The sequence below is a fragment of the Pseudomyrmex gracilis genome, unplaced genomic scaffold (genome assembly GCF_002006095.1).
Source record: "Pseudomyrmex gracilis isolate BER0280 unplaced genomic scaffold, ASM200609v1 scaffold_226, whole genome shotgun sequence".
In the NCBI taxonomy this organism is placed as follows: Eukaryota; Metazoa; Arthropoda; class Insecta; order Hymenoptera; family Formicidae; genus Pseudomyrmex; species Pseudomyrmex gracilis.
Genome location: NW_018020810.1, coordinates 220,036 through 244,378, shown reverse-complemented (window position 1 = coordinate 244,378; position 24,343 = coordinate 220,036). Strand labels below are relative to the sequence as shown.

Below are 24,343 nucleotides of genomic sequence, written 5' to 3'. Positions count from 1 at the left end.
ATTTTGTAGTCAACACATACCATAAAAAATGAATCTTTTTTCAATTTTATTAACATACATAGCTCTGGCAAAAATATGATATAGTTTGAGTTTTTAAGAAATATTTTTATTGAAATTAATGACGCAACACACACACACACACACACATACACACACGTGGAAAAAAGAGTAACATTATATTCACACTAGTGGATAATAAAAAATATTTAACTTAATGATGTACATATTTATTCGGTGCAATTTAAATTACACACAATAATATAAATTTCATAATTTTGTAGAGTAAGATTTTATATACATGATCTTTGTCTAAACGAATACATAAATTTAGTCAAGATATCTAATAGTACATGTATAGTACAAACATAACTCTCGTTGGAATGAAACAAATATCGGTGTGATGAAGAAGAGAAATTTCTATTACTGCCATAACAAACTGAAAAACAAAATAGAAAAATGTGACATAATTTTTCTCAGACATTACCAAGTAATCTGTTTATAAATGACTGCTTACTTGAGGAGAGTTAATTCAGGCATGCCTGGATCTGCGCCTTTGCGAAATCCTAAAAAATAAAAAAAGATTTGGTTTTGATTAGATTTTACCACACGTGCGCGTTACATGTGATGAAACAACAAATGTTACAAAGATCTAACCTAAAAAGAGAACGGCCGGAATGAAACCCCATTGAAATACAAATTTGCTCGCGTCTAAGACAATAGCTATTCTTTGTTTAGTGGTTGGACTTAAACCCATTCTTGTGTCTTTAGCAGAATTAATGCCTCGTGTACTTGCAGTGATCATGTAAAAACCGCGTAAATTCGCAGATCTTGTCACTATTGCAACACAACTCTCAATTATGTGTGTAATGCATATGTCGTATTGCCGTATGCTGTTGTTATCAAAGTCTACGCGCCAGATGGCGGTACGTTTTGTTATTTCGATCTATTTCGATACTTTAAGAATATCGAAAGATATCGATATATCGAGATTCTCCCAAACATTTGAACATACAAATCGTTTACGAAAGCCGTCTAGCACGCGACGAATGCAAAACTGCGGTATAAACACTGAAAAATAAACCGCGCATGTCCGTACTTAAATTATTACAATCAGGCTGTCCGTTTGCTTTACTATATTTAAGTACGTGTTACTCATCGTATCTTTTGTCTCTCCATTTTATATACGACATCCTATTACCGTAAAAGTAAAATAATCTGTTACATATTTAATTTAACTTAACCACTCCTCTCCGTTTACACGCTTCTTATATTTTTTATACGCTTAAAAGTATTTTCTTTGTTTCCTTTGAGACATACGCACTTGCGATTTTGAGTATATATAATATTTTATTAATTATGTTACATCATCATAGCATGCATACACATGGATTACATTTTTTAAAAAATTTTACACTAAGAGATGCTTATCAATTTCACAGTATATATTTCATCAATATTGCACAAAGATCAAATTTTTGATCTCTCTGGTTTATGGCAGATTTTAAACTCTCTAAAGGAAGACAAAAAAAAAAGAAGAGAAAAAGAAACGGGGAAGAAAGAGAGATAGAGAGAGAGAGAAAGAGAAAGAGAAAAACAGAAAAAAATGACTAAAAAGTACATTTTTGCAAGAAACGTTATTCAATAATGCTACTTGTGTATGTTAAAGTATATTTTAACTATACAATTCAGTTATGTTTATTATTAAATATACGAGTTATGCATTTCACATTATATAACTATAGATATATAAGAATGTGTGTTACGGAGAATAATTTTCTATAACAATATAAAATGTTTCGAAATAATGAAAGAAAATAAAAAATGAAAACTGCTCGATATATTTATCAAAAATCGCGTTCATTTGTGTTTGACGTAAAATAAAAAAATTTTATTTGAGATGAAATAATAAAAATAATGAAATTTATAAAAATAATAAGAGAACTTACTTAAAATAATAAAAACAATTATAAAAAACCATATTTAATACTTGCATGTATTGATAATAATTGATTTTGTGTGTGTGTGTGTGTGTATGTACTCAACATTGAACGAACACTATGTATTACACATTGGTGTGAGAATAGAAAAATATATTACACGCGCACAGCTAAGCTTTTATTCCAAATGAAAAAACAGGTGTGTTTTACTTCAAGTTTAACTGTCACATTTTTATTACTCGTAGAAATGTTGAGTCGTATATTTGGGCATAAACTGAAGAGATAGATTAGAATCCAGAAAATTATCATGTTAAATTTGTATACAATTTGTTATATGTATATATATATATATATATATAACAAATTGTGTAAATATATATATTATATCAAGAAGCACAAAAAGTAGGCCGCAGTTTTACCTGCGCAAATTACGCAATAGAGTTAGAATAGACCTGAGTTTTATAAATGTTTAGTGCTTACATACATATATATGTTTCGTGATTGATTGAAGAAGACTTTCTTAAAGATACGTTTGCGATGGGTATCGCACAGGTAAAATTCACTTCAAGTTTTTAATTTCAATCCCATTACATTACCTTGGGATTTGCTAAGAGAGTAACGGTCTTACATTTATTTTTTCCACCTTTTACATTTAAAAAATTCAATTATCGCTCGGAAAATATTATTTTTGTTTCATAAAAAAACAAGGTATTATTCTATTTTTTTTTTATTGCAATATTCAATAATCCTTTTGTTTAATAACATTGCTTTATCTACAATATATACGTATGTATATATATATATATATATATTTTGAACCGCGTGACATATTTGTCCGATTTTCTCGTCAGTTATGACACGAACAAGTTACAAGATATAGTCTGAAATATTTACATATGTGAACGTTATACAGTTCTTTCATTACAAGTACAAAAAGCTTTCTTGTAATCTCACGTTTGTATTATTTGAGTCTTTTATTAAATTTATTTTATATCATCTATACATACATGCATATATATATATATATATATATATGTATATACATATGCACTCTACGTGAAAATTTGTTGTTAACAATTATTTGTCATCAAATGTGTGTGTGGCAAATGTTACACGCTCTCGTTACCCTCCTCCTCGTGCGAAAGGTAATGCGAGATGCCGATAAAAAAATGATTGTCTCGTTATAAAACGCAATTCAATCTCGTTAAAATGTACGTATTATTTACGTTATCAAAACTTAAAACGTTGAGCATGTATTTCACAACGCGACATCGCATTCAAAGACAATCGGATGCGACATTTATAATCTCGATAAATAGTGTTACATGTATATAATCTGCTCACATCTGTGCAAAGATATCTGCAGTATTAAAACGTCGCAATGTGTGAACAACAACATTAATTTTTTTATATTCGATAACATTGTCGTCTCTTTCCTTAAAATATTTCGGTGGGAAGAGATCTGTTTTTTTTTTTTTTTTATGTCGAAAAAATTTCTCTTCAACACTTCAGACTTCATCGTCTTCCGTGTACAATGTCGTTTCGCACATCTCAATCTGATCTGAAGACTGTGCCGTTTTATCATCAATTATCGTTCGCGAATCCATGTGTTCGCTTGTAAAATTTTGTATTTGCAAGCACGCGATCACGCGATCTTTGCCGGACGATTCGTGCGATTCGCGTTTGTTGTTGTCGCGTTCGAAAATATTTCTTTCAATCTCGGTGACGTTTTCTAATTCCGGTTCTTCGAGCAACGCGTCGGCCTCTGTGGGTCCTTCGGGCGATAAACCGGCAAGATTCGCATCATCGATGTCTACGACACGACTCTCTTCGGAATTATCGGCACGACTCTCTTCGGTATCAAGTGACACAGTCGTGAAGTACTTCGGTTCACAATCGTATCCCGGACACTCGACGACGACCGGAGCGTTGAGAGAGTGTCGACTCGATTGAGGATCTTTCGGATGCTTGTCGAAAGATCGTCTCCTGTTATCGTCCGATCTGGAATGGAGTAACTTGGGATGACGTGTCTGTCTTCGCAAGTTCTCACCGCTACTCGTTCGTGATTTTATATCCGCCTCGTCGAGCATGTATCGAGTACAATCGACGCTGAATCTATCCACCGACATCTTCCTGTGAATACGAACTTGGTTATTTGGTTATCGAGATGTTCTTACAAATGGGAGAAAAAAAAATGAAAAAAAGCCTCAGTTCAAAGTTAATTGCAACAATAGATCGATCGCGATTGTAAAAAGTTTTTATTTGAAATTCTTTACCACCTATAGTCTCCTCTTCGAAAATCGGGGCTTCTTTTGAATTCGAGACTGGCTTTTCGATGTCCCATTTTTGTTCTGTCAAAACGACGATCACTGCCGATTCTATCGAAAGACATTTTACGAAAATTTGGCGATGAGATTTTACGAAAGTCTCGCGGCGAGGTTTTGCTCAATTCTTTCGATACCGCCGTCAATTCTTCCAACAGTCTCAAATCTATTGAATTTCTTTTTCTTGGCACAAAATCGTCGGGATATCTGCAATAGGTGCCTGATCGACGTATATTAATGATTATTTCAGTAATATAATACACACACACACATATAACACACATATCTAAAAATGTTCTCAGAATGATTTATTAACCCACCTGGCAACTTAGGCGAGTACATAACGGTCGGCGATGGTCGCGTGGCTTCGTCAACTTCTTCGACATCCTCCACTTTTGTTTGACGTAGCAACTGATGACGTCTTGCCGTATCAGATCGGTCCTTCACTTTGAGCGTAACAGGACCTTTGTTCGGAATATGAAGATCCATTGCCATTGATACTTGGCTACCATTCATCTTTTGATGTTCTAAACTTTCTCTGCTAATCTGTTAATAATTATTACTACAATTATTGACAAATTTTTCCGATTTCAGTGATTTAATTAAAATTATTGAGCAAGAGAGAGAGAGAGAGAGAAAGAGAGAGAGAAGTATTCCTCACTTCGATATATGTTTATAATTTATTTACATTTTAAAGCGACGATTACAAAATAATTTGATTTTCTCTACATATATCGTATAGTAAGGTATATTATTTTTTTTTTTAAGTGAGAGATATATATATATATGGTGTGTGTGTGTGTATGTTATTGTGTTTTATTATTTATTTTACCTGATGCGGACTATAGCTCGGATTGTCGACTGAAACAGCGTGTCTTTGTAGCAATTCCGGATTCAAGAGCGAGCAACCAGCGTATTTAGGCGATCTTCGGCGTGGCGATTTCTTGTCGATTAATGTTGGCGCGCTCGGACTCTTCTTTATGGAATGCGACATTCCTTTTTCCTGTAGATCTTTTGAAAATTGCATAAATTCTGCCGTCAATTGCTTTCTCGAGACTTCGTGTGTACTAGGACTCGGACTGCGATTCGTTCGAAATAGGCCCAGTTGGTGATCCCATTTTGTCGTCTGACTCGATGTCGATCTTCTGTTACGTTGATTCTTCGAACTTCTTAACGTTGATCCTTGGCTGAAGCGATAACGAGCTGGTACCACTTTAGCTGCGCTGTCACGCGCCTCGAAAGTCATCACACAGGCTGCTACTACAATAAAGCCTGCAAACATTGTTATTCATTCATTATACGATGATACATGTGACGGTTTACACGTACATAATTTATTATAGGTGAACTTTGCAATTTATTGACAGACATTTATTGAATGCGCGTCGTGTAAAAAGATAACAGATCTTTTTTATCTATGATATAATATATTTTCTTTATTAAACTTATATATAAGTTTAATATAAAAAATATATTATAAACTTATATATATATATAATACATAAGAAAGTGAATACATAACAACTTTGTATGTTAGATTGTTTGCATTGTTTTCATAAATTTTTTTTCCACTGTAATGAGAATGTAAAATTAATGTCACGCTATTTACAAAATATATCAAATATATTTTGAAAATATATTTAATTTAATAGAAATATAATATAATTTTTAATTTAATTTGTAAATTGAAAATTTTTATAAGACCTATCGCCATCTCTCGAGTCTGTAGGCGCCAATTGTGCGTCAGCCTCCATAGCTCAGGGGTTAGAGCACTGGTCTTGTAAACCAGGGGTCGAGAGTTCAAATCTCTCTGGGGGCATGGTTTTTTTTATCACTTGTTTACAAATGTTGTCGTTCAACTACACAAAGTAGCATATTGTGTTGCGTATTTTTTGCATTTTATTCGCAAATTTCTGCTCTATATCCATTACGTTTTATTTGTTATTTTTATATATAACAATTTTAGATAAATATTCTCCTATATATATCTCCATACATAAAACTATTATATCTCTCTTAAATTAATAGAACTTTGTAGTTTTAAAAATCACGTATGCACACACATATATGTATAAAACATGGTAATGTTTTATTTTAAAAAATCAATTTTATACATATATGTATATATATCTGATTTTCTTATAAAATAATAACTGATAGAGAAGAAAGATTGAAGTTTAATTTGCAAAATTACTATTTCAAGAAAGTTAATGCTATATAAGTGATGACTCGTTTGCGAACAAATACATATATCAAAGTTTCTACACACTCTATGTATAATATATATATATATTATTATTACCTCCTAGACCCATAACGATAGGACCTGCGTAACTTAGATTATTCAAGTGAAAACCTCGCGATTCGTTCTTCACTTTTACCGTTATATTTCCTCTGATTTCTTGGGCGACCGATAGCTGATCCGCATAATAACCTGTTTAAAGAAATGAGAGAAACATTCGTTAGTTCGCATTACGTATATATTAAGCAGTGTGTGCGGGTGCGCATATACATGACTTGTGAAGCAAAATTTGATTAAACTCGAGGCACTAAAAAAAAAACGATGTAAATTATATCGCAAAGTTTGATCTTTGCAAAGTGCTGTTTGCAGATGCTTCTAAGTAGTTAGTGGCTATAAGATGGTACAGCATTTGCCGAGATAAAAACAATATTTAATTTACATAATTCTACTCACCTATAGTTGCCATGCAAGCTCCTAAAAGCATTAGCAGTAGCCCAATTCCGAGAGCTTTACAGGCGTGCCACAAGCACCGTGTTGTCACCTTGCTTCTCACCACCTGTTCGATTTAATTGCGACCGTTAACAATTAATAAATCTGGTCCAGTTCAATCTCAAATGGTCCAGTCATTTATTCTTAGCCATAAGACGTATTGGCTGCATTGATATACGGTGCTGTTAAATCGATCAGTATAATCTACTGATGTTGTAATATAACTATGGTGTAAAATGAGACTTGTAATATTGCCAATTATGAGCGATGTAGTTTTTTTGTATAGCATATTTATGTGATTTATAAATTATTGCGTTGTAATAATAATATAATTGCCACACGCGGAAAAAAAAAAGATTTGCTAGAATAGCAAGAGAAATTAGTCACTTATATGGCCAGCAAAAAAACATTTGTGTAAGTTTAGTAAAATTTTTGTTTCTCGCCAACAAAACATTTTGTTGATGAAACAAAAAATTTCGCAGGGTCAACCATTTTTCTTACTGACCGTGTAATAGCAAAACTTTTTTTTCCCGTGCATAAGTGCTATATGGAGTGTAGCGAAACTAATATATCGTATTGTTGCCACATTAGCACGTGTGGTTATCATAGATTAAAAATGAGAAAAATAAAAACCCAATTTGTGTGTCCTTAGCAATTAAAAGCAAACGTAGAGAGCTGTATTGCTCAGAACATTAACTCCGTCCGAAGAAAAAAATTCTTAAGATTATACAAATTCCCAAGAAATAACACTATTTTATTTTTCAAGATACAGATGTATTAATTTTCACATTCTGTATACAGTTAGCTTTTATTATGGATTAATTAAAAAAAAAACATTAAAAAAAAAAAACAAAACGTAAAAACTTTTTCTACGAATATTTTGTTAAGCATTATGTTGTATATGTACAAAAAGTTATGGTGTATTAATGAGTTTAGCGTAGTAAGATTTTATCAGTAATATATATATATATGTACAAATATATATATAATAATTGTTTGTATTTTAGTTTATAGAAATTTTGCGTCAGAATTAATTTTTGCAAGCTTTCGTCGAAATTCTCGAACGTGCTAGAGATATAATTAGATATACGGATATATTGTACATGCGCTTTCTACATATGCACTATATCATAAAACTCTCGTTCTCTCTCTTTCTTCATTTCCTCTACGCTGATATTTTCACTGATGGTCTACTCCATAATAAATAAAAACTAACGAGAGAGATCGATGGAAAATTTTTTTTAGTAATTTCAATAAATATCATTCATTATATCGACACACACACACACACATACACACACCTTTCACAAATTTGAAATAAGTGATAAGAGAATGTACCTGTACATTCCAATTAGCTCCAGGCCCGCAGGCTCTTCTCTGCGTCCCTTGCCATTGAATACTTCCTTGTGGCATCCTGTGCTCACACACGAAATACGCAAATATTTCATTAACAAATATATTGTTTCGCACCAAAACGACGAATGGAAAAACTGCTTTTCTATTTTCAGATTACAGTTTGTTTTACTATTCTTTCGTTATTATTCGCTAAAGTTGCGGACATTTTTTTTTTTATACAAAACTCGGTGTACTTGGTGTTAATGAGCAATTTTGAATTTATCTTACGGTATAATACGCGCGATATCTCTTTCTTCGCGTTTCGTTTGCGTTATAGCGTCGCGTTCCGCGTCATCGTCGTTTTAATTTGACGTGCGAGCACTCTCGCATTGCTTTCTCTCTCTCTCACACAATTCTCATTCGCGCACACACACACACACACACACACACGTATGTCTCAGCACTCATTACTTGACTAACCGAGCACAATGTATACGTGAGAATTATCTGACTGCGTCGTGCAACTACCCTTCTCGTGTGGGCACACGATGCTACGGATGCGACGAGAAGTGCATTGTTCGTTCGCCTATGTGTCTCTCTCGCATTTCGTCTTTCAACGTCGAAACTATCGATTCAAATCCCTCTTTACAGTTGCCGTAACAATTTTGCACGTCTCGAAAGTTGGCTATTTTCGCCCTATCTCTCCTTTAAGCGCGCACACAAGTTCTCGAATATAGTCGTGATCCCATTAATGTCAAGAAGCAGTTTTTGTTCCTTATGTATGTATATATATATACTCGTATATATATATATATATATATATATATACGTACATATATGTAACACCTATGTATCTATCTAAAATACGATAAAATCTGCGACACCTATGTTCTCGCCCCCCACGCGAAGAGAAACGAGAGAGAGAGTCGCGATGATTTATCGAGATAAATCATAAATTTCGACGGGCTTGTAAAGAGTGCAATTACCATAACAACCGACTTGACTACTTCCAATACAATCCGCGATCTTTCGTCGTGGATAGACGTTTTCTCGTGTAGTTTTCTTTATTCAATCAAAGCTCCGGTTTCCGATTGAATAACTTGTTTGAATAATGCATTGCAGGAGGAGGAACTATTGATTTCCAGCGAATTTTCCTCAGTTTTTTTTCCAAACCGTTATATCGTGTGAAATTTTTATACGATTCTTAGTTTGTTATATACACGGTGTTTTTGTTCTTGCACGCGATCTTTTTTAGAAATCATGACGGTATAGATGTAAAAGTATCTGCAGGAAGGAAAAAAGAGGTAGAAAGAAAGAGAGAGAGAGAGAAAGAGAGAGAGAGAGAGAAAAGAAGAGTTTCAATATAAGTCGCGCTATCACGTTGCCGCTAAATTTGCATTTTTAGTCGACTCGCACACAATATTCTTGATGCAGAATTCTTGCACCCAATTGATAGTGTCATTTATCCGCGCCAATTGTTTCCAAAAAGCTTTCTACATTAATTAATTGTTTTTTCTTCTAGCTCATTTATTCGGATATTCAAACGAGTCAGATATATGTTTGTGATTTGTGATCGAAATTAATGGGCTATCCGTTTTCGCTCAATCGATTTTTACCAATACGATTTTACTCAATGTTAACGCGCGATCTGCACTGTTAATCGTCAAAAAAAAAAACGGCTCAATAAACTCGAAAGCTTTTAACAGCATATCACAAGAACACCATCGACGTTAGTTTTATTTATATTCTGACACGTGTTGCGTACACACACACATATATGCGCGTGGGTAAAGTAAGAAAACATGATGATATCCAGATCAATTTATGTCTCTCGTTTCATTATTTTGCTCTTTCGTCATTTCTCTCGTTTTTATAAATAATTAAACCGTCAATTCTTCGCACGAGATTTTTCGGCGAGAGTCGAGTTGAAAAGTTGTTAATATGATATTGATTACCGATTGCTGCCTTAGTGTAGCTTTTTCGTGAGTGTGGAATATATTTCTCTCTTTCTCTCTCTCTCTCTCTCTCTTTCATACACAAATTCACACACATGCGCGCGCGCGCGCGCACACACACACACATGTTAATAAAATCAAATTACGTTTATTAAAGACTGATTAGTTTTCGAAATCTCTGGACGCGTGGAGTGCATGTCTAACAAATTGATTGCGATCGAATGCAGCGAGAAGAAAAAGTGCGATAAAATCACAAAAAGAATTTGTTTGTTAATAATAAAACGGAGTGTACCATTATTAAAATGCAATCGTATAAAATGAATTCGAAGCGACGAGAAAGAGAAATCAATGATTTCATACATATTAAGATGTCCGTTACGTATATATGCACGATTCGAATTGTGTGTGAGCGGTGTAAAAATATCCCGATTTTTTGATTCCAATGTACACAGAGAGAGTTGAAGTTTTTTTTTTTTTATTCTCATAAAACATTTGAAAATGTGTATGTTTCTTCTATGAAATATCTCCGTCTTTTCTGAAAGAGAAGATTTTTGTATTTTTGTCATTGCGTTTACATTCGCGTTTTTTTTTTTTTTTTTTCGTTATTCTTCGCAGTCGTCTAATCTCTTATAGATATCTAGATTTTGTGTCGTAACACAAGAATATATGAGAGTGTTTACGCTTCAAGATATTTTCTCTCTTTTTTTTTTTTTTCAATACTTTTACGTTTTATTTTCTTCGCCGTAATAGAGATATACAGCTACATAATGTATAAAATAGTTACTTGCGCTGGATGTCCGTATTAGCTACACAAAACGCGAACAAATGGAATAGCAGAATATTATTCTGCGAATATCAGATTTCAACATAACATCTCACGGCTACTTCAGTGATGATAAAAAAAAAAAAAAAGTAATTAGTTAAGAAATAATAAAAAATCTCTCTGAATGATTACGTTTGTGTGCGAGTGTATAAATAGACATTGATGTTAAGTTTTAAATGAAAATCACTCGTGTGCGATCCGCGCTAAACGTAAACGTTATCTGGAAAATTGCTCACCTTGCCAAAATCTGATGCGTGGAAGAGAGCACTCGATCATCACATGTTGCAAGTCAATTCCGCGCTCGTGTTATAATCGCACAACATATATATTCACAATATACTCTCTCGCTAGAAGAAACGCGCGGAAAGCTGCATCGAGAGAGAGGAATCAGTGCACCATAAATTTTGTCCGTCCACTAAATCATCGAACTGATTGATGGTTTCGTCGTCCAGTTTTTCTTCGTCCGCGTTTCGTTAACACGCGAATATAAGAGTCTGATATCTTCACAATCGCGTAGCGCAGACGGATCTCCCCGTGATTGTCGGCAAAATCCGTAAGATATAAAGTAAAACAATGGATTCAGAAAAGGGAAGTGAGAACGAGAGAGAAAGAGAGAGAAAGAGAAGGAGAGAAAGAGAGAGAGAGAGTGAGAGAGAGAGAGACGAACAAAGAAAACGATATATTAAATCACCGTAATCGTCGTCGTCGGCGGCAACGACGACGATAGCAGGACTCGGGAGAGACGCTCGACGAGATGCCGCTCGAGGGAGTGTCCTCCTTCTTCGGCATCACCTGTTGGTATCGCGCCGTGACCCCGGTCACGGTTTTATACGGGGTGGCAAAATCTCTGGCCGGACCGGAACAGTGCGTCGCGACACGCGCAACTACTGCGCATTCGCCGAGCACGGCAGATCGATGTGTGTTATATATTGCGTACTCTTCTCCGGGAGAGAGGATTCTGTGTCTGGCATCTTCCCTTACTTTGCGTCCGACGGTCGGTTATTAGTTATTTCTCTCTGTAACGCGTTTATCCGTAATCGATCTCGATTTCGCGCGTTTCCCATGTCGTCCCATGTGCATTTCTCGCGTACAGAGATAGTGTGCGAACGTACAAAAAAAAAGTTTTTTTTCCAACGGATAAGAGAGAGGAATTGTGTGGTATATCACACCACGTGTGTACAAGTGTTAATTCTTTATTCACGTTTCCTCTCTAAATAACAATGCTATTTTTTACTTCATACACATGCAATATCATTCTATTTTTATATTTCATTTCTATACGGAGTATAAACGAGGAAGATGTGTTGTAATATTGGATATCGGAATTTTATCGCGCGAGATATTTATTTTTTTCGATATTAATTATTTTTACTAGTAGAATGTATCAAGAGTGTGTGTTAATTATAACCACAAGGAGAGATCTTACTCCTGTGACAGATATAAAAAAAAAAAAATGCTGTAAATACTTTTTTTTTTATATTTTATACTACAGCACACGGATATATAATCATTAATGAAAATAAGTAATAATAATAAAGAATAATTTGCAGAAAACTGAAATATATTAATGTATCCATAAAACTTACCTAAAACTTTGTTTTGTTTAAATTATTTTTTTCGTAAAATCGTTAAATGTCTACCGAATTTTTTGCTGAATTGCCTGCGCATCGTATCCACACAGAACAACATATTCTATACAAACCTCTGTTTGATGTTCATTAGACGTAGAGTTATGGATGCTTAGCGAAACGTCTAATGAACGTTGTCTGTGTAGGTATATAACACTTTTTATCACGCTTTTCTCTTCAGATTTTTTTTTCTAGTTGTCTTTACTTTTTCTATGCATAATAAAGATAAATAAATAAATAAATAAATATATACGCTACATATCATAAAATCCACGGCTTAAAAAATAATTAGAGTGCATATTAAAGAAATAATTAAATACTCATACGGTGCGAGTTAATTTTGTAAATAATATTTATTAGATAATGTGTATGTGCTTACAAGTATTAGTAACATAATATAGTCTAGAGTCCTTCATAGAAGGCGTACAAATCATTGTTCCAGCAATGTTTTCTATGTTAACGTAGATAAAAACCGTCGTCGTGTCGCGATCGTCTTTGTTCGCTGTTTCGCGCAAACAAACGCCTTATAATATGCGAAGTAGGTTTTTCTTTTCACAAATGACATCTAAAATCGAATCTGTTCTCTTTGCCGAGGTCGTAGAGGGTTATTATCTTTTCTATTTATTGATCTCAAAGTTTACAAGATTTTATCCTAACAGTTTTTTTTTTTTTTAAACTTGGCCTATACGCCAGTAAAAATGACGCGTAATTTGTGATACTTGTAAGCTTTCAAGATATACATGTTTCTCTCTCTCTCTCTCTTTTTTTTTTGTTTTTTTTTTAAATATACTTTTCTTTAAACGCTTACTTTTTTACTTGTAACAATCTTTCTCTCATTTAGTTGTATACACGTTGCTAAAAATTCAACAACCGTACTTCTATTTTATAATAAGAAATTGAGTAAAAATACTGCTAAATTCATTGCTAAAATGACTTATATAATATAGTATGTTACAATGGAATTTTATATAACAAAGCAAGCGTGTGTTGTGTCTAACTATAATGTAAAGCCGCTTAATCGCAAAAGGCGAGTTTTACGCTACACGCTGTGACAAGTAAATGCGCAAGTTTGAGGGAAAAAATTTTTTTCCAAACTCTGTTTGCCGCAATTAAATGATCCGAACCTTAAGTATCCGTAAATATGTGAACACGACCTCGTCATTAACAATGCAATTCGATTTTATTGCCGCAGTTTTCCGTGCGTCGAACGACGATCGACCTCCTTCGACGTTCTTCCAGATCACTTCTAACATCAAACCAACCAAAAAATGTCTAAAATTAGTGTATACACACGATCTAAGTTTATCTTTCTCACTCACTAACTAAGTGAAACTGCTCTCCAGAAAACGTATATCACTTGTAAATATATTTCCCTAATTTGCCCGAAGCCGGCAAACCTGCACACACTCACAAAAACAAAACAAAAAAATCAAACAAGATAAATAACAATTTTTTAATTAGTTCATTCCTATTCTCTTTTTGCACACTCTCGCGCGATCTATTAATTTTCATTTTCATATTCATATTTTTTTTTTTCCTCATTTTCTCTCCTCTCTGTGATTTATTACATACAGGATGTTCCAAATTTGTCACTGTCTCTTTGTTTCTCTCAAAAGCTTTTCGAACTCTAAAGTTTTGTGGACAAATAAAATCATCGGAAGACATATCAATAAATTAAACGATCAAACATTTCTTGTTACCGCGCATAACAAGATTTTTCATTTTATTTTTTTACTTCAGAATTATTAACAAGTAAGGCGCGCATATGCGATCGTATAGTTCACGAGAGAATCCGAATTTGTCCAAATATTTAATGTTGCAATCACGGATTAAAAAAAAAAGTAATTAAAAATATATATATATAGAAAAAAAATAGAGAGATAGTGCTTCTCTTGGACAATCCTTGTATATAGCACATGTTTATCTGTTCTTATATATATAGATAATAGCAAAAGTGAAGTAGTCTCATGCACGTTTTACGTCCGCAAGTACATCGATGTCTAATTTGCATAGATATTAATGTAATTACGCACATAGTACCTATATATTTATAATTATGTTCATAGGATACCATATACAATGTGTGTTTCTTTATTCTCATGTTTATATTTCTCTCTTTCTTTTTCTCTCTCTCTTCTTCTCTTTCTCTCTCTCTCTCTCTCTTTTTCTCTCTAATTTGTATGAATGTGTGTACTCCGTGTGTACACGTACACACACCTATGTAGGTACACCAGTCACACGCGTGTACACACACAATCACACACACGCACATACATAAAATGTTTCTTACGTAAGAAGGTATGAATAGTGTCTTTTGTTTCTTTACACTTTTACAGCGCGTTAAGAACTAATTTGTTAAAACTTTCACTATCGTCTTCTCATTTATTTTTTCATTAGTCTCTGTAAATATTCGGCCATGCAGTAATTTTTTTTTTCTTTTTTTTTTTGTTTTCTTTTTTTTTATCACTAAACATACACTTATCGCACAAATCTCGCAGATTCTCGTTCTTGCTCTTTCTTTCTTTTTCTTTTTCGCTCTCTCACACGCTCTCTCTCTCTCTCTCTCTCTCTCACACTTTACCACACACATGTATTTAAATTTGTCTAAAAACTTTTACACGCTGTATATAATCATCGAACAGCTCGAGGCATCCTGCTGATTGTACTTGTATTAGTTGATAATAAGTTTCCTTGTGTAATCACTTCCCAACCACAACGCCTTGTCGTCCCCCCCCGAGTTCTCAATAAACGACGACGTCTTATAAAACGGTGTTTTTTTTTTTTTTTTTATAGCGCCTTATCTCGTAATGCGTCACTTTAAGTTTAGGATTTATCTCGAGCATTCGATAAAGCGATAAATCGAGAATGCGAGCAAATATATATATTTTGTATATCTTTGCAAAAATATTTTTTTTTTTTTTTTTTTTTTTTTAACTGATTTGTACAAATCTTAAATATTGGATCCGACTTGGTCGTTTTCGTCGGCGACAATATTATTTCATCTCGAGAATCTTGATATTAAGAAGAGTGAGCAAAAAACAAACATATCTCTATGAGATAAAGAAGAGCAGATTAGTATTATACATATGTGTGTATATATATATATATTTTTTTTTACTCAAAGAAGAAGATCTCTCTATTTTATTCAAAGGAGAAGTTTTTAATAAAATTGAAACAAACATATAAAAGATCAGCGAAACAAGTATCTGAGATATAGAAAAGTTTTGTGCGACTAAGAGTAAACGTGTTTGATAATTTAAACATTCAAGTTTTTTCTCACATCTTGCATTATTGAAGTCAATATCAAGAGAAAAGTGTGAGCGCACACTGCTGAGATATATTCCCGTGTGTGTTTCCAAAAACTATTAATAACTTGGTAGAGCGGAGAAAAGCGGCGAAATCGGATGACGCGTTTCTGATAAAAACCAGTCGATATTTTGTCTTTGCTCTGACATTGCTCGATGTATCGACATTCGGCCACAAAACTTGTTTATCGCGATAAACTGGCCGAGAGTTGTTTGCTCTCACAAAAGTGAAAAATCGTGTAGTCTACGGTCAGAAATGTGCCGTTGTTGTAGTAGTTTCTTGAGTATAGTTGCGAACTGATTCGCTTCTTCCGTCTTGTGTTATGCGAGTTATCTCGAAACTGCCAGTACGTATATATATATATTTCGAGAGAGAGACAACGACTTTTCATTAAATTTTTCATAGAAAAGTCGTGCGACACGCTTATATGCGTCTATTGCAAATAAAAAAACTTGCGCGCGTAATAATCTTCCAAAAACACTGGACCAGTGCCAAATTAGTAAAAGTAAAACAAAAGCTACTTTGGTAATTGACACTTCGGTGAAAAATAAATAAAGTTTTAATTTGAATTTAAAAAACATCGTATGATGTTATTTCATTGGTAAAAGATAGATGTTACGTTACGTAGAAGAAATCTCGTTATTTGGAAGAAATTTTTACACGACTTTCAAAAACTGTCAATTACCAAATGGATGTATTCGAATGTATTTCCGTTTTTAAACAAAATCTTTCGTACATGTTGCACAAATTTGAAACATACTGGTGGTTTTTCAATATCTCGTACGTTTTCTCGTTCACGACTTAATAGATATATATATATATATACGCGCGCTACCAATATCTATCGTCAGTTTTTTTTTTCTCCGGCCAAACTCGTGCCCCCCGTTGTTGTGCGCTTAGACAGTTCATTAATTGTATACAATACAATAAGTATAATAATTATTATAATCTGAGTTCTTTCTAGGCAGTTGTTTGTTGTTTATATGTATATATTAAGGTTTTTTATACAGCTAAGATTTTTCTCTATCTCTCTCTTGGCTTTCTCGTTAATTTCCTCCATTAATTCCCCTCTCCGCGATCTTTCTCTCGTGATCTTCTTTAGAAAAATTGATTTTCCTACGTACAAATTAATCGACCGATCCGTCGTCGGTTTGCGATTTATAAAATGAACACACGTTGATCTATCGGAAGAATAATGATCGAGCTGTTCGAGAAAAAAACGTTTTATTCATTCAAAAAACGTTATTTGTGTTCATTTTCGTTTTTCTTCTTCTTCTTCTTTGACAAATTTTATTTTACAATATATCGCAGATAATGGTGGTGGTCGCGTCTAAACGTAAGACGAGAAAGTTAAGGTACTCTTCGAGACGAAAACCAAAAAAATTCGGGAATTACAGATTGTCAAAAAACGATTATACAAGAGGCACGGATATATGAATCGATAAAATTGTTATTTTTCTTACTGAAATAATTGACGTTATTCCCGGTTAATATCAATTTATCACGTGTCCTTTTCTCGAAACGCTCGAAATTATTTCGATCTTTTTTCGACAAATATTTTTTTTCTATCTTATCTCTCGCTCACATATATTGCTCACACTCATACGTATCCAAAAAATGATTATCTAGATTCACCCTTCATCTCGAGTCGGGTTTTTTAAGTATTTGTCTCGACGCGATTTGCTCATCTCTCTTTTGCGCAAAGAAAAGATCTCTCTTTTATAAATTATTTTTTATAAAGAATAACTTCCTCTATCCCCCCTTCTTCGTCTTTCTTCTTCTTCTTCCCCGCTCTCGGTGTGACGCATTTGTTTTTTTTTTTTTTTTTTTTATCTGAACCTGATTCAATTACAGATGATTTACATTATACGAGAAATTACGGAAAAAAACAGATACGCGCGTGTGTGTATCTTGTTGATGTCCTAAAAATCGGTGGTATTGAGCAAAGTACCATAATTTACGTACTCATTAGACTTACTCCTCATTTAAAAATTACTTGCGTATTTTTCTATTGGTCGTTTATGCTACTTAACAGTAGACTATCTGGCGGTTAATTGCATTATTGCTGCTAAAATGTATGTAAAAGAGGAAGCTGCTGTTCTTCTCGCTAGAATTCAGTTACCGAGTAATCGCAAACTGCTGCGTTTTCTGAATTGTTTTTTCTTTTTTTTTTTTTTTTTGATAATACAATGTTTAATACATTTTGTTAAATTTCTTAGAATAAATATATATGTATATATATTTATATATATATATGTATATATATGCATATTATACGCATGCTAATAATTTCATTTTATAAGGAAAAGAGAAATTTTCGCTATACTGAATCGATATCCGAGTGATGTCGCGGGGAGATACAGCCAACGATATATTTTTATGCATTTTAATAACTATTCTTTCAAACTTATCTTTTGCATGTGTTGTAAAAGCACGCCATTTAGTAGATTCAATGTCTTTAAATTTACGCGGCCAAAAATTTTTTTTTGCATTTTTTTCACGTACAATGTAATGCCACGAGTCGTTGGCGCATTGATTGTTTTTTTGTTTTTTTTTTTTTGTTTTTGCGCGTACGCACGAGCGCGTTGCCTCTATTCTTGCGCGTTTTAAGAATATTAAATACGTATTTGGTTTTTGGTTTTGTTTTTTGTTTTTTTTTTGTTTTTTTTTTAATTTCTAGCAGATGTACAATTTACGATGTACGCTACGCTATACTTGTGACGTTATCTTTGCCGTTATCGTATTATAGTTCTAATTGAAAAACCGTGGCGCATCGACGAAACCATATCTTTGATTTTCGCAATGCAATCGTACATGCGAATTTCGTTATAATTTTTCACTCTTTAAAATGATGTGCTTCGATTGTTCTTTTAAGTGGAAGCACAAAGTGTTTCACGAGGCCCGCGGAAATATCACAGTCCTGAGGAAAATCATGAAACTATCCGCGATGCGCGTTAGTTTGTATGTGTTGGTCGCGTAGTTACATTTTAAAAGTAAACGTAAGCAAGTTAAAATTTGACACATCCCTAGATTTCGCGACATAAATTTCATAGAATGCAAAATGTGCCGTGAGAAAATGAATCTAATTACGTTTCGGAGACGAACGACATTGTTAACAATAATGATATCAATATTTTAATAATATCTATATTATAATAACAATAATAATAATATATCAATTATTAATAATAACAATGATATCTATATTTTTTAATTTAATTTTGTGTAAATTATGAAATGCAACTTATCTTCTTTAACTGATATATAATATTACAGTAATGTTTTTTGTTCATTTTTTTCTGATTGAAATATAAACAATGCAAGTACACGTAAGATTACGAGCGTGTGTTTTGTCTTCTGTTAAAAAAAAAAAAAAAAACAGTTTGTAGAATTAATCGTAATATAGATACGTGCAATCTGTGTCTGTATCTTAGCAATTAATAATCAGTAAACTGATTCTCTGTGATCGTAGGGTGAAAAGATCGTGTTGTGACGTGGAATGTGATATGAGAGAGTCAGACGATCGTAATATCAATTAATATACCAAGTGTGCATTACGAGGCATGAGTCCTGATCTTTTTTTTTTTTTTTTTTTTTAAAGGAATTAGTGTTTTGTCAATTCCTTCGGCGTTACTGCGATTTAGCAAAAACTACATAATTGAAACAAGCCAAATGTATATCTCGACGAGGTTCTAAATTACACAACGTGTTTTAAAAAAAATTAAAGGATATCGACAAATATAGAAGCGCGATGCAAATTATGATATTGCTAATGAATCACACAAATTCTGATATGTTAAGTGAAATTGAAAAGTCTGGACGGAAATTCTGGCGATAAAAAATATCTCTCAATTATATTCTAAATAATCTGAATAATTTTTCAAGCTAGGAAAACTACCGAGTTTGGACAAAAAAAAAAAAAAAAAACAAGAACAATCTTTCCTCACAACAACACATTATGACGTGATAACGGTTCTTGCGTAATATTACAAGAGAAATTGAAAAGCGGCATTATATAAGAAACGCGCGAGCGATTCCTTTTTTTTTTCAAACGTAATCGCAAACAGTGTATTGATCGTAAAGTGTTCTTCCAAGTACATGTATATATCGCACGCGAACGATGTTTCATTAGAGATGTTTTCTCGACACCATCAATTTCGATAGGTCGAATCGCGTTTCTCTCGAGCTGAATCTTCGTTTCTTATTAAGGCGCAACGCAAAAGTCCCTGAAGTAGAAGTCGGCAGTTTGTTTTAGTATAAATGGATTGGTCGTTAGAGATATCTCTGGAGCTTTCTTTGCGGAATATTCTTTTGATGAATCGGGACATACGACCTTTCTCTCTCTCTCTCTTTCTCTCTCTCTCTCTCTCTCTTTCTCTTACTCTCACAAGCTCCAGTAATACCACGGCACTCGTAGAATCTTCGGCGATTGCGCGAAATCGAGAAATACCGGTGCAAATGTCTTCAAAGAAGATCAGGATGCGCCGTAAACGCAGGCTGAGTTGTCTGGCGGACTGATCTTTTCCACTGGTAACACAGCCGCTCTATGCCACTCGTCACGAACCTGTCATCGGAAAAGATGAATTGTACATTGTGCGACGATTTAGATAAATCGCTCGCGCGATTCATGCTCGCGTATTATTATTTTTAAAACTTCTTGTTGCGCGCGCAAAAAAAATTTAGAAAAGACGTTTCAAGACGTCACATACACAAGTTGGGGAATAATAGTAACAACAAAATCGCGCAAAGTGTGTATTTCTCATTTTTATAATTTAAAGAAAAGACATTTCAGATTTCTCATTTTTAATCGCTCGTCGTTGGTTTTAAAGTTACTTTCGCAATTTTAAATGCCCACGCGATTAATCGCGGATAAGATCGCGAGATGTTCGAAATTAAATGAATGTTGCTGAGTTTTCATTGGATTTTATTGTTACATAAGAGATTACTCGTTTTGTTGTTCCAATAAACAAGCGAAAAAAAAGTTTTCCGTTTAGAACTGTCAGAAACACAGATTGTAAAAGAGCTAGATTCAATTAAGAAAAAAAAAAAAAAAGAAGAAGAAGACTTACCTGTTCAACTTTCGCAAATACCCTCAATAAATTGAGGCCAGCCAATTTTTTAATGTCTTCTTCTGTCCACGAAGGATCCTCCAGCAGAGTAGCCAATAGTTGCGGATATCTCGAAACATCTTCTAAACCCGTAGGAGTGCTAGGATAGAAGGAAGTTTCGTGAGATCCGATCTTTCTAGTTTTTTTTATTTTTGTTTTTAATGACAGATGTAATTATGTGATAACAAAATATTAAATTTCTTACGTTACGAATCAGCGATAGTTACTTTTTTTTAATTGAAATTCGTATTTCTTTATTGAGATTGAGTGCGCGCGTATCTTTTTTTGAATTGATTAACTGATGTATATCCTAAATATATCTGTTTTCGTTGCGTGAGAAAAATAGTGAAAAAATATAATTACAAATTTATTCCGTCGAAACCCGCTCCGATTCCGACATGATCGATCCCAGCCACCTTTCGAATATGATTGATGTGTGCTGAAAACGATATAAGACTCCAGTCACTTCGTCGTGTGATTGCAATATTAAAATATTATATTTTACAAGAAAAAATTGAGCTCTCAGAGAGCGCACATTTTGGAAGTAAAATGTAATCAGAGAGAAGTGATCATAGCGAGACGATGCGCTTAAAAGATTGTCGCGTAAGTATGAAAAAGTAAAATAAAATACGTATTGTTATCATATACACATGAGAATAAGCTTCTTGACAAATATTTGCAGTCATTAAAAAAAACAGTAAACATTTTTGTATAATTATTTTTTTATATACAAAAAAGCTTGAAAAAGTTTTAATGTAAAATATGATACACATGGTAATTGATCAGTCATTTAATATATGCAACATCTCTCTCTCTCTCTCTCTCTTTCTCTCTTTCTCGATATAGTATGATTAATTTATAGAACGTAGTCTCTCTCTGACATATATATTGTTTAGCGAATAACATTGTGTACGTACCAATAACGTCTTTTATGGTAGCGGTGCTGTTACATGTTATGAAGTAGGTATAAAAAGGAACCATCGCTACTCCGCCATTCTTAGCCTGTGAAGAGAAGCATTAATGTCACTTGTGCAAACTTGAAAAGCATCCGAGAGTTTTAAGATATACACGAAATATTTTGTTGTGTGACAAATTCTATTTTTCAGAGTTGTTTCATTGTTGTTGTCACTTTTTTTTAAGAGACACTCACGTTGTTAGCGTGAGCAGTTGTATAAGATTTACCTCGTAAAAAAAAACAAACAATTTGCGACAGCAAATCAAAATGCAATTTTTTTCAAATAGCGACAATATTTTTTTATCATCGTTGCAACTGCTTCAAAAGAAACAAGAGTTATGTATTCAATACTTATTCTCGCTTAAATTACACGGGCAATGTTAATTAGGCCAGCGGGACAGGCACAGTTAATAACATGTTAGCGGACAAGCTATCCGGCTTAGATCGTTGTTACTCATCCTCTCTCATTCTGCGGGTATAATTAAGGAAATATTGATCGGCCGCGGAAGAGAATAACGTTCGTGTATGAAGATGTTAGACCTCTGAAGAAGCTGAGAAAGCTTATTAATTATAGTAATAATCTCTCTCAAAAAGATCCTTTATATTATAATATCAATTGTGTCTTTTACAAGTTGTAAGAGATTCGGAGATAATCTTTATTTGTAAGATACAACGTAACTCTCTCTCTCTCTCTCTCTCTCTCTCTCTCTCTCACATGCTTTGTACAAACATTACTTCCGTTAAAACTATATCTAGTACAGATAAGATTGTATTTACAATTTGATTAACTTTTTTTTTGAACTCTCTCTCTCTCAGCGCGTCATCAGCCAGTCAAGTTTGATATGCGAGAATGGGTTGAAATTTTAGCGAAGCGCTTTTTACACATGTTTGAGTTTTGCTCACTTCGTTATGCCAACGCTGATTAACAAGACATTATATACTGCTCTTCGGTGTATATGTTTTTTAGAAGTTTAATAAAGAGAGCGAGAAAATATCTTTCAGCGATCTCTCTCTCTCTCTCTCTCTCTCTCTCTTGAGATGACAAGATTAACACCAATTGGAGTAGCGCCAATCACCGCGGTGGTTCGTGGATATGTGCACGGAATTACTGATAACAATGCAGATAAAGTTTCAAACTTCTAACACATTCGTGCTGTTTTGGCACGTTGCAAAACATTTTGATATATCTTCCCGGAACCTCGCTTCGTCGATTGCGAATAGTTCGCGCTATTATCTCATTAGTCGAATTCGAACAATTTATACGCTTGTGTTAGGTAATATAAATGCCGCGTTATCTCTTCTCTCTCTCTCTCTCTCTCTCTCTCTCTCTATGCACATTTTACAACCTCACAGTGATTGTAATAAAGGATTTTGTTTAATCTTAACGTCTCTTTTTTGCTTCTTCTGTGTACATTTTGCAACTATTGCGAATTTCTGAATACAGCTTGCGCGCTATATGTGCGAGCCAAGCTTTCATCGATCCGATTGGGGGAGTTCACATATGTCTACCGAAAATCAAATAATCTCGATGTGGTCGAATTGTGCGCCGCGCGGCGCGCTCGGCGCAACAAAGAGACTTGCACACGGCTTTCATGTACATCGATTTATATTTTCGAGAACGCACCTTTTCATCTCCGTATCAGTTAGCTGTGTACGCGGCAAAATATATTCATTAATTCTCTGTATACGTGCTGAGCACATGATATTTTCTAACTGGCCGACAACGCGCCGGGAGAGACCCGAGAGAGTAAATAAATAAATAAAATTCGTCCGCAGTGTGTATTGCAGTAACACTTTACAAAAAAAAAAAAAGAGTTTTGCTGAAAAATTAGTTACTACGTAAACAGCAGAAAGAGAACTTGTCGGACCTGCTGAATTTTTTTGCAGTTTCATTAACAAATCAAACAGTTTTGAAGCAAAAAAAATAATTCGGTATAGATCCAGCAAGTTCTTTTTTTCCTGTTCGAAACTTTTTTTTTCCCGTAATTTTCTCGCGATAACGTGTGTTTCGTTCAACCTCGCTCTCATATCTGTACCCGCAAATTCCCGCAAATTCGCGCATTATGGTAACTGATTTGTTTTTTTTTTCTGTCTGATTTTTTTTTGGTGTTTCCTCGATTGTGCACATTTTCACATCTGCTGTTCCTACACAGCGTGGAAAAAAACTTACCAGATTTCTGAGCACGTCGTCCGGCACATTTCTGGTAGAATTGCATAGCGCCCTGGCGGCGCTGTGCGAGA

General features: G+C 33.9%; 3 protein-coding genes and 1 non-coding gene across 6 annotated transcripts in view; 1 reads left to right on the top strand and 3 right to left on the bottom strand.

Annotated features, from left to right (window-relative positions):
- Positions 1 to 231: 231 nt before the first annotated feature.
- On the bottom strand, positions 232 to 880 carry LOC109858830 (mitochondrial import receptor subunit TOM7 homolog). The gene is made up of 3 exons (XM_020436473.1): positions 655 to 880; positions 515 to 563; positions 232 to 436 (listed from the first exon to the last, which is right to left on the bottom strand). The coding sequence occupies exons 1-3, from the start codon at positions 800 to 802 to the stop codon at positions 421 to 423; spliced, it is 213 nt and encodes a 70-aa protein (XP_020292062.1). The 5' UTR covers positions 803 to 880; the 3' UTR covers positions 232 to 420.
- A 1,084-nt stretch (positions 881 to 1,964) lies between these two features.
- On the bottom strand, positions 1,965 to 11,948 carry LOC109858825. Of its 3 annotated transcripts, none has more exons than XM_020436459.1 (8): positions 11,342 to 11,948; positions 8,331 to 8,406; positions 6,957 to 7,059; positions 6,564 to 6,695; positions 5,094 to 5,533; positions 4,582 to 4,807; positions 4,214 to 4,481; positions 1,965 to 4,070 (listed from the first exon to the last, which is right to left on the bottom strand). In XM_020436459.1, the coding sequence occupies exons 2-8, from the start codon at positions 8,403 to 8,405 to the stop codon at positions 3,446 to 3,448; spliced, it is 1,869 nt and encodes a 622-aa protein (XP_020292048.1). In that variant the 5' UTR covers position 8,406; positions 11,342 to 11,948; the 3' UTR covers positions 1,965 to 3,445. The 3 variants fall into 3 exon arrangements, with proteins under 3 accessions (XP_020292048.1, XP_020292049.1, XP_020292050.1); XM_020436460.1 differs by having other exon boundaries at positions 4,217 to 4,481; XM_020436461.1 differs by lacking the exons at positions 6,957 to 7,059; positions 11,342 to 11,948 and having other exon boundaries at positions 8,331 to 8,408.
- Positions 6,008 to 6,080, top strand: Trnat-ugu. The gene has a single exon. It is a non-coding gene; the product is annotated as a tRNA-Thr (tRNA).
- A 7,312-nt stretch (positions 11,949 to 19,260) lies between the features above and the next one.
- LOC109858824 (dipeptidase 1-like) overlaps positions 19,261 to 24,343 on the bottom strand; it is a 50,554-nt gene continuing 45,471 nt past the window's right edge. The window contains exons 8-12 of the mRNA XM_020436458.1: positions 24,273 to 24,341; positions 22,065 to 22,149; positions 21,511 to 21,586; positions 21,109 to 21,247; positions 19,261 to 20,603 (exon numbers count right to left, since the gene is read on the bottom strand). Of these exons, the coding sequence (XP_020292047.1) occupies positions 20,514 to 20,603; positions 21,109 to 21,247; positions 21,511 to 21,586; positions 22,065 to 22,149; positions 24,273 to 24,341 (459 nt within the window). The 3' untranslated portion in view covers positions 19,261 to 20,513. The remainder of the gene's footprint in view (positions 20,604 to 21,108; positions 21,248 to 21,510; positions 21,587 to 22,064; positions 22,150 to 24,272; positions 24,342 to 24,343) is intronic.

Coding starts and splice junctions, on each gene's coding strand:
- LOC109858830 (XM_020436473.1), bottom strand. CDS start 802: ATGATCACTGCAAGTACACGAGGCATTAATTCTGCTAAAGACACAAGA. Junction 564..654: donor TCCGGCCGTTCTCTTTTTAG/GTTAGATCTTTG, acceptor TTTATTTTTTAG/GATTTCGCAAAGGCGCAGAT.
- LOC109858825 (XM_020436459.1), bottom strand. CDS start 8,405: ATGCCACAAGGAAGTATTCAATGGCAAGGGACGCAGAGAAGAGCCTGC. Junction 7,060..8,330: donor GAGCTAATTGGAATGTACAG/GTACATTCTCTT, acceptor TAAATCGAACAG/GTGGTGAGAAGCAAGGTGAC. Junction 6,696..6,956: donor AGCTTGCATGGCAACTATAG/GTGAGTAGAATT, acceptor TTCTTTAAACAG/GTTATTATGCGGATCAGCTA.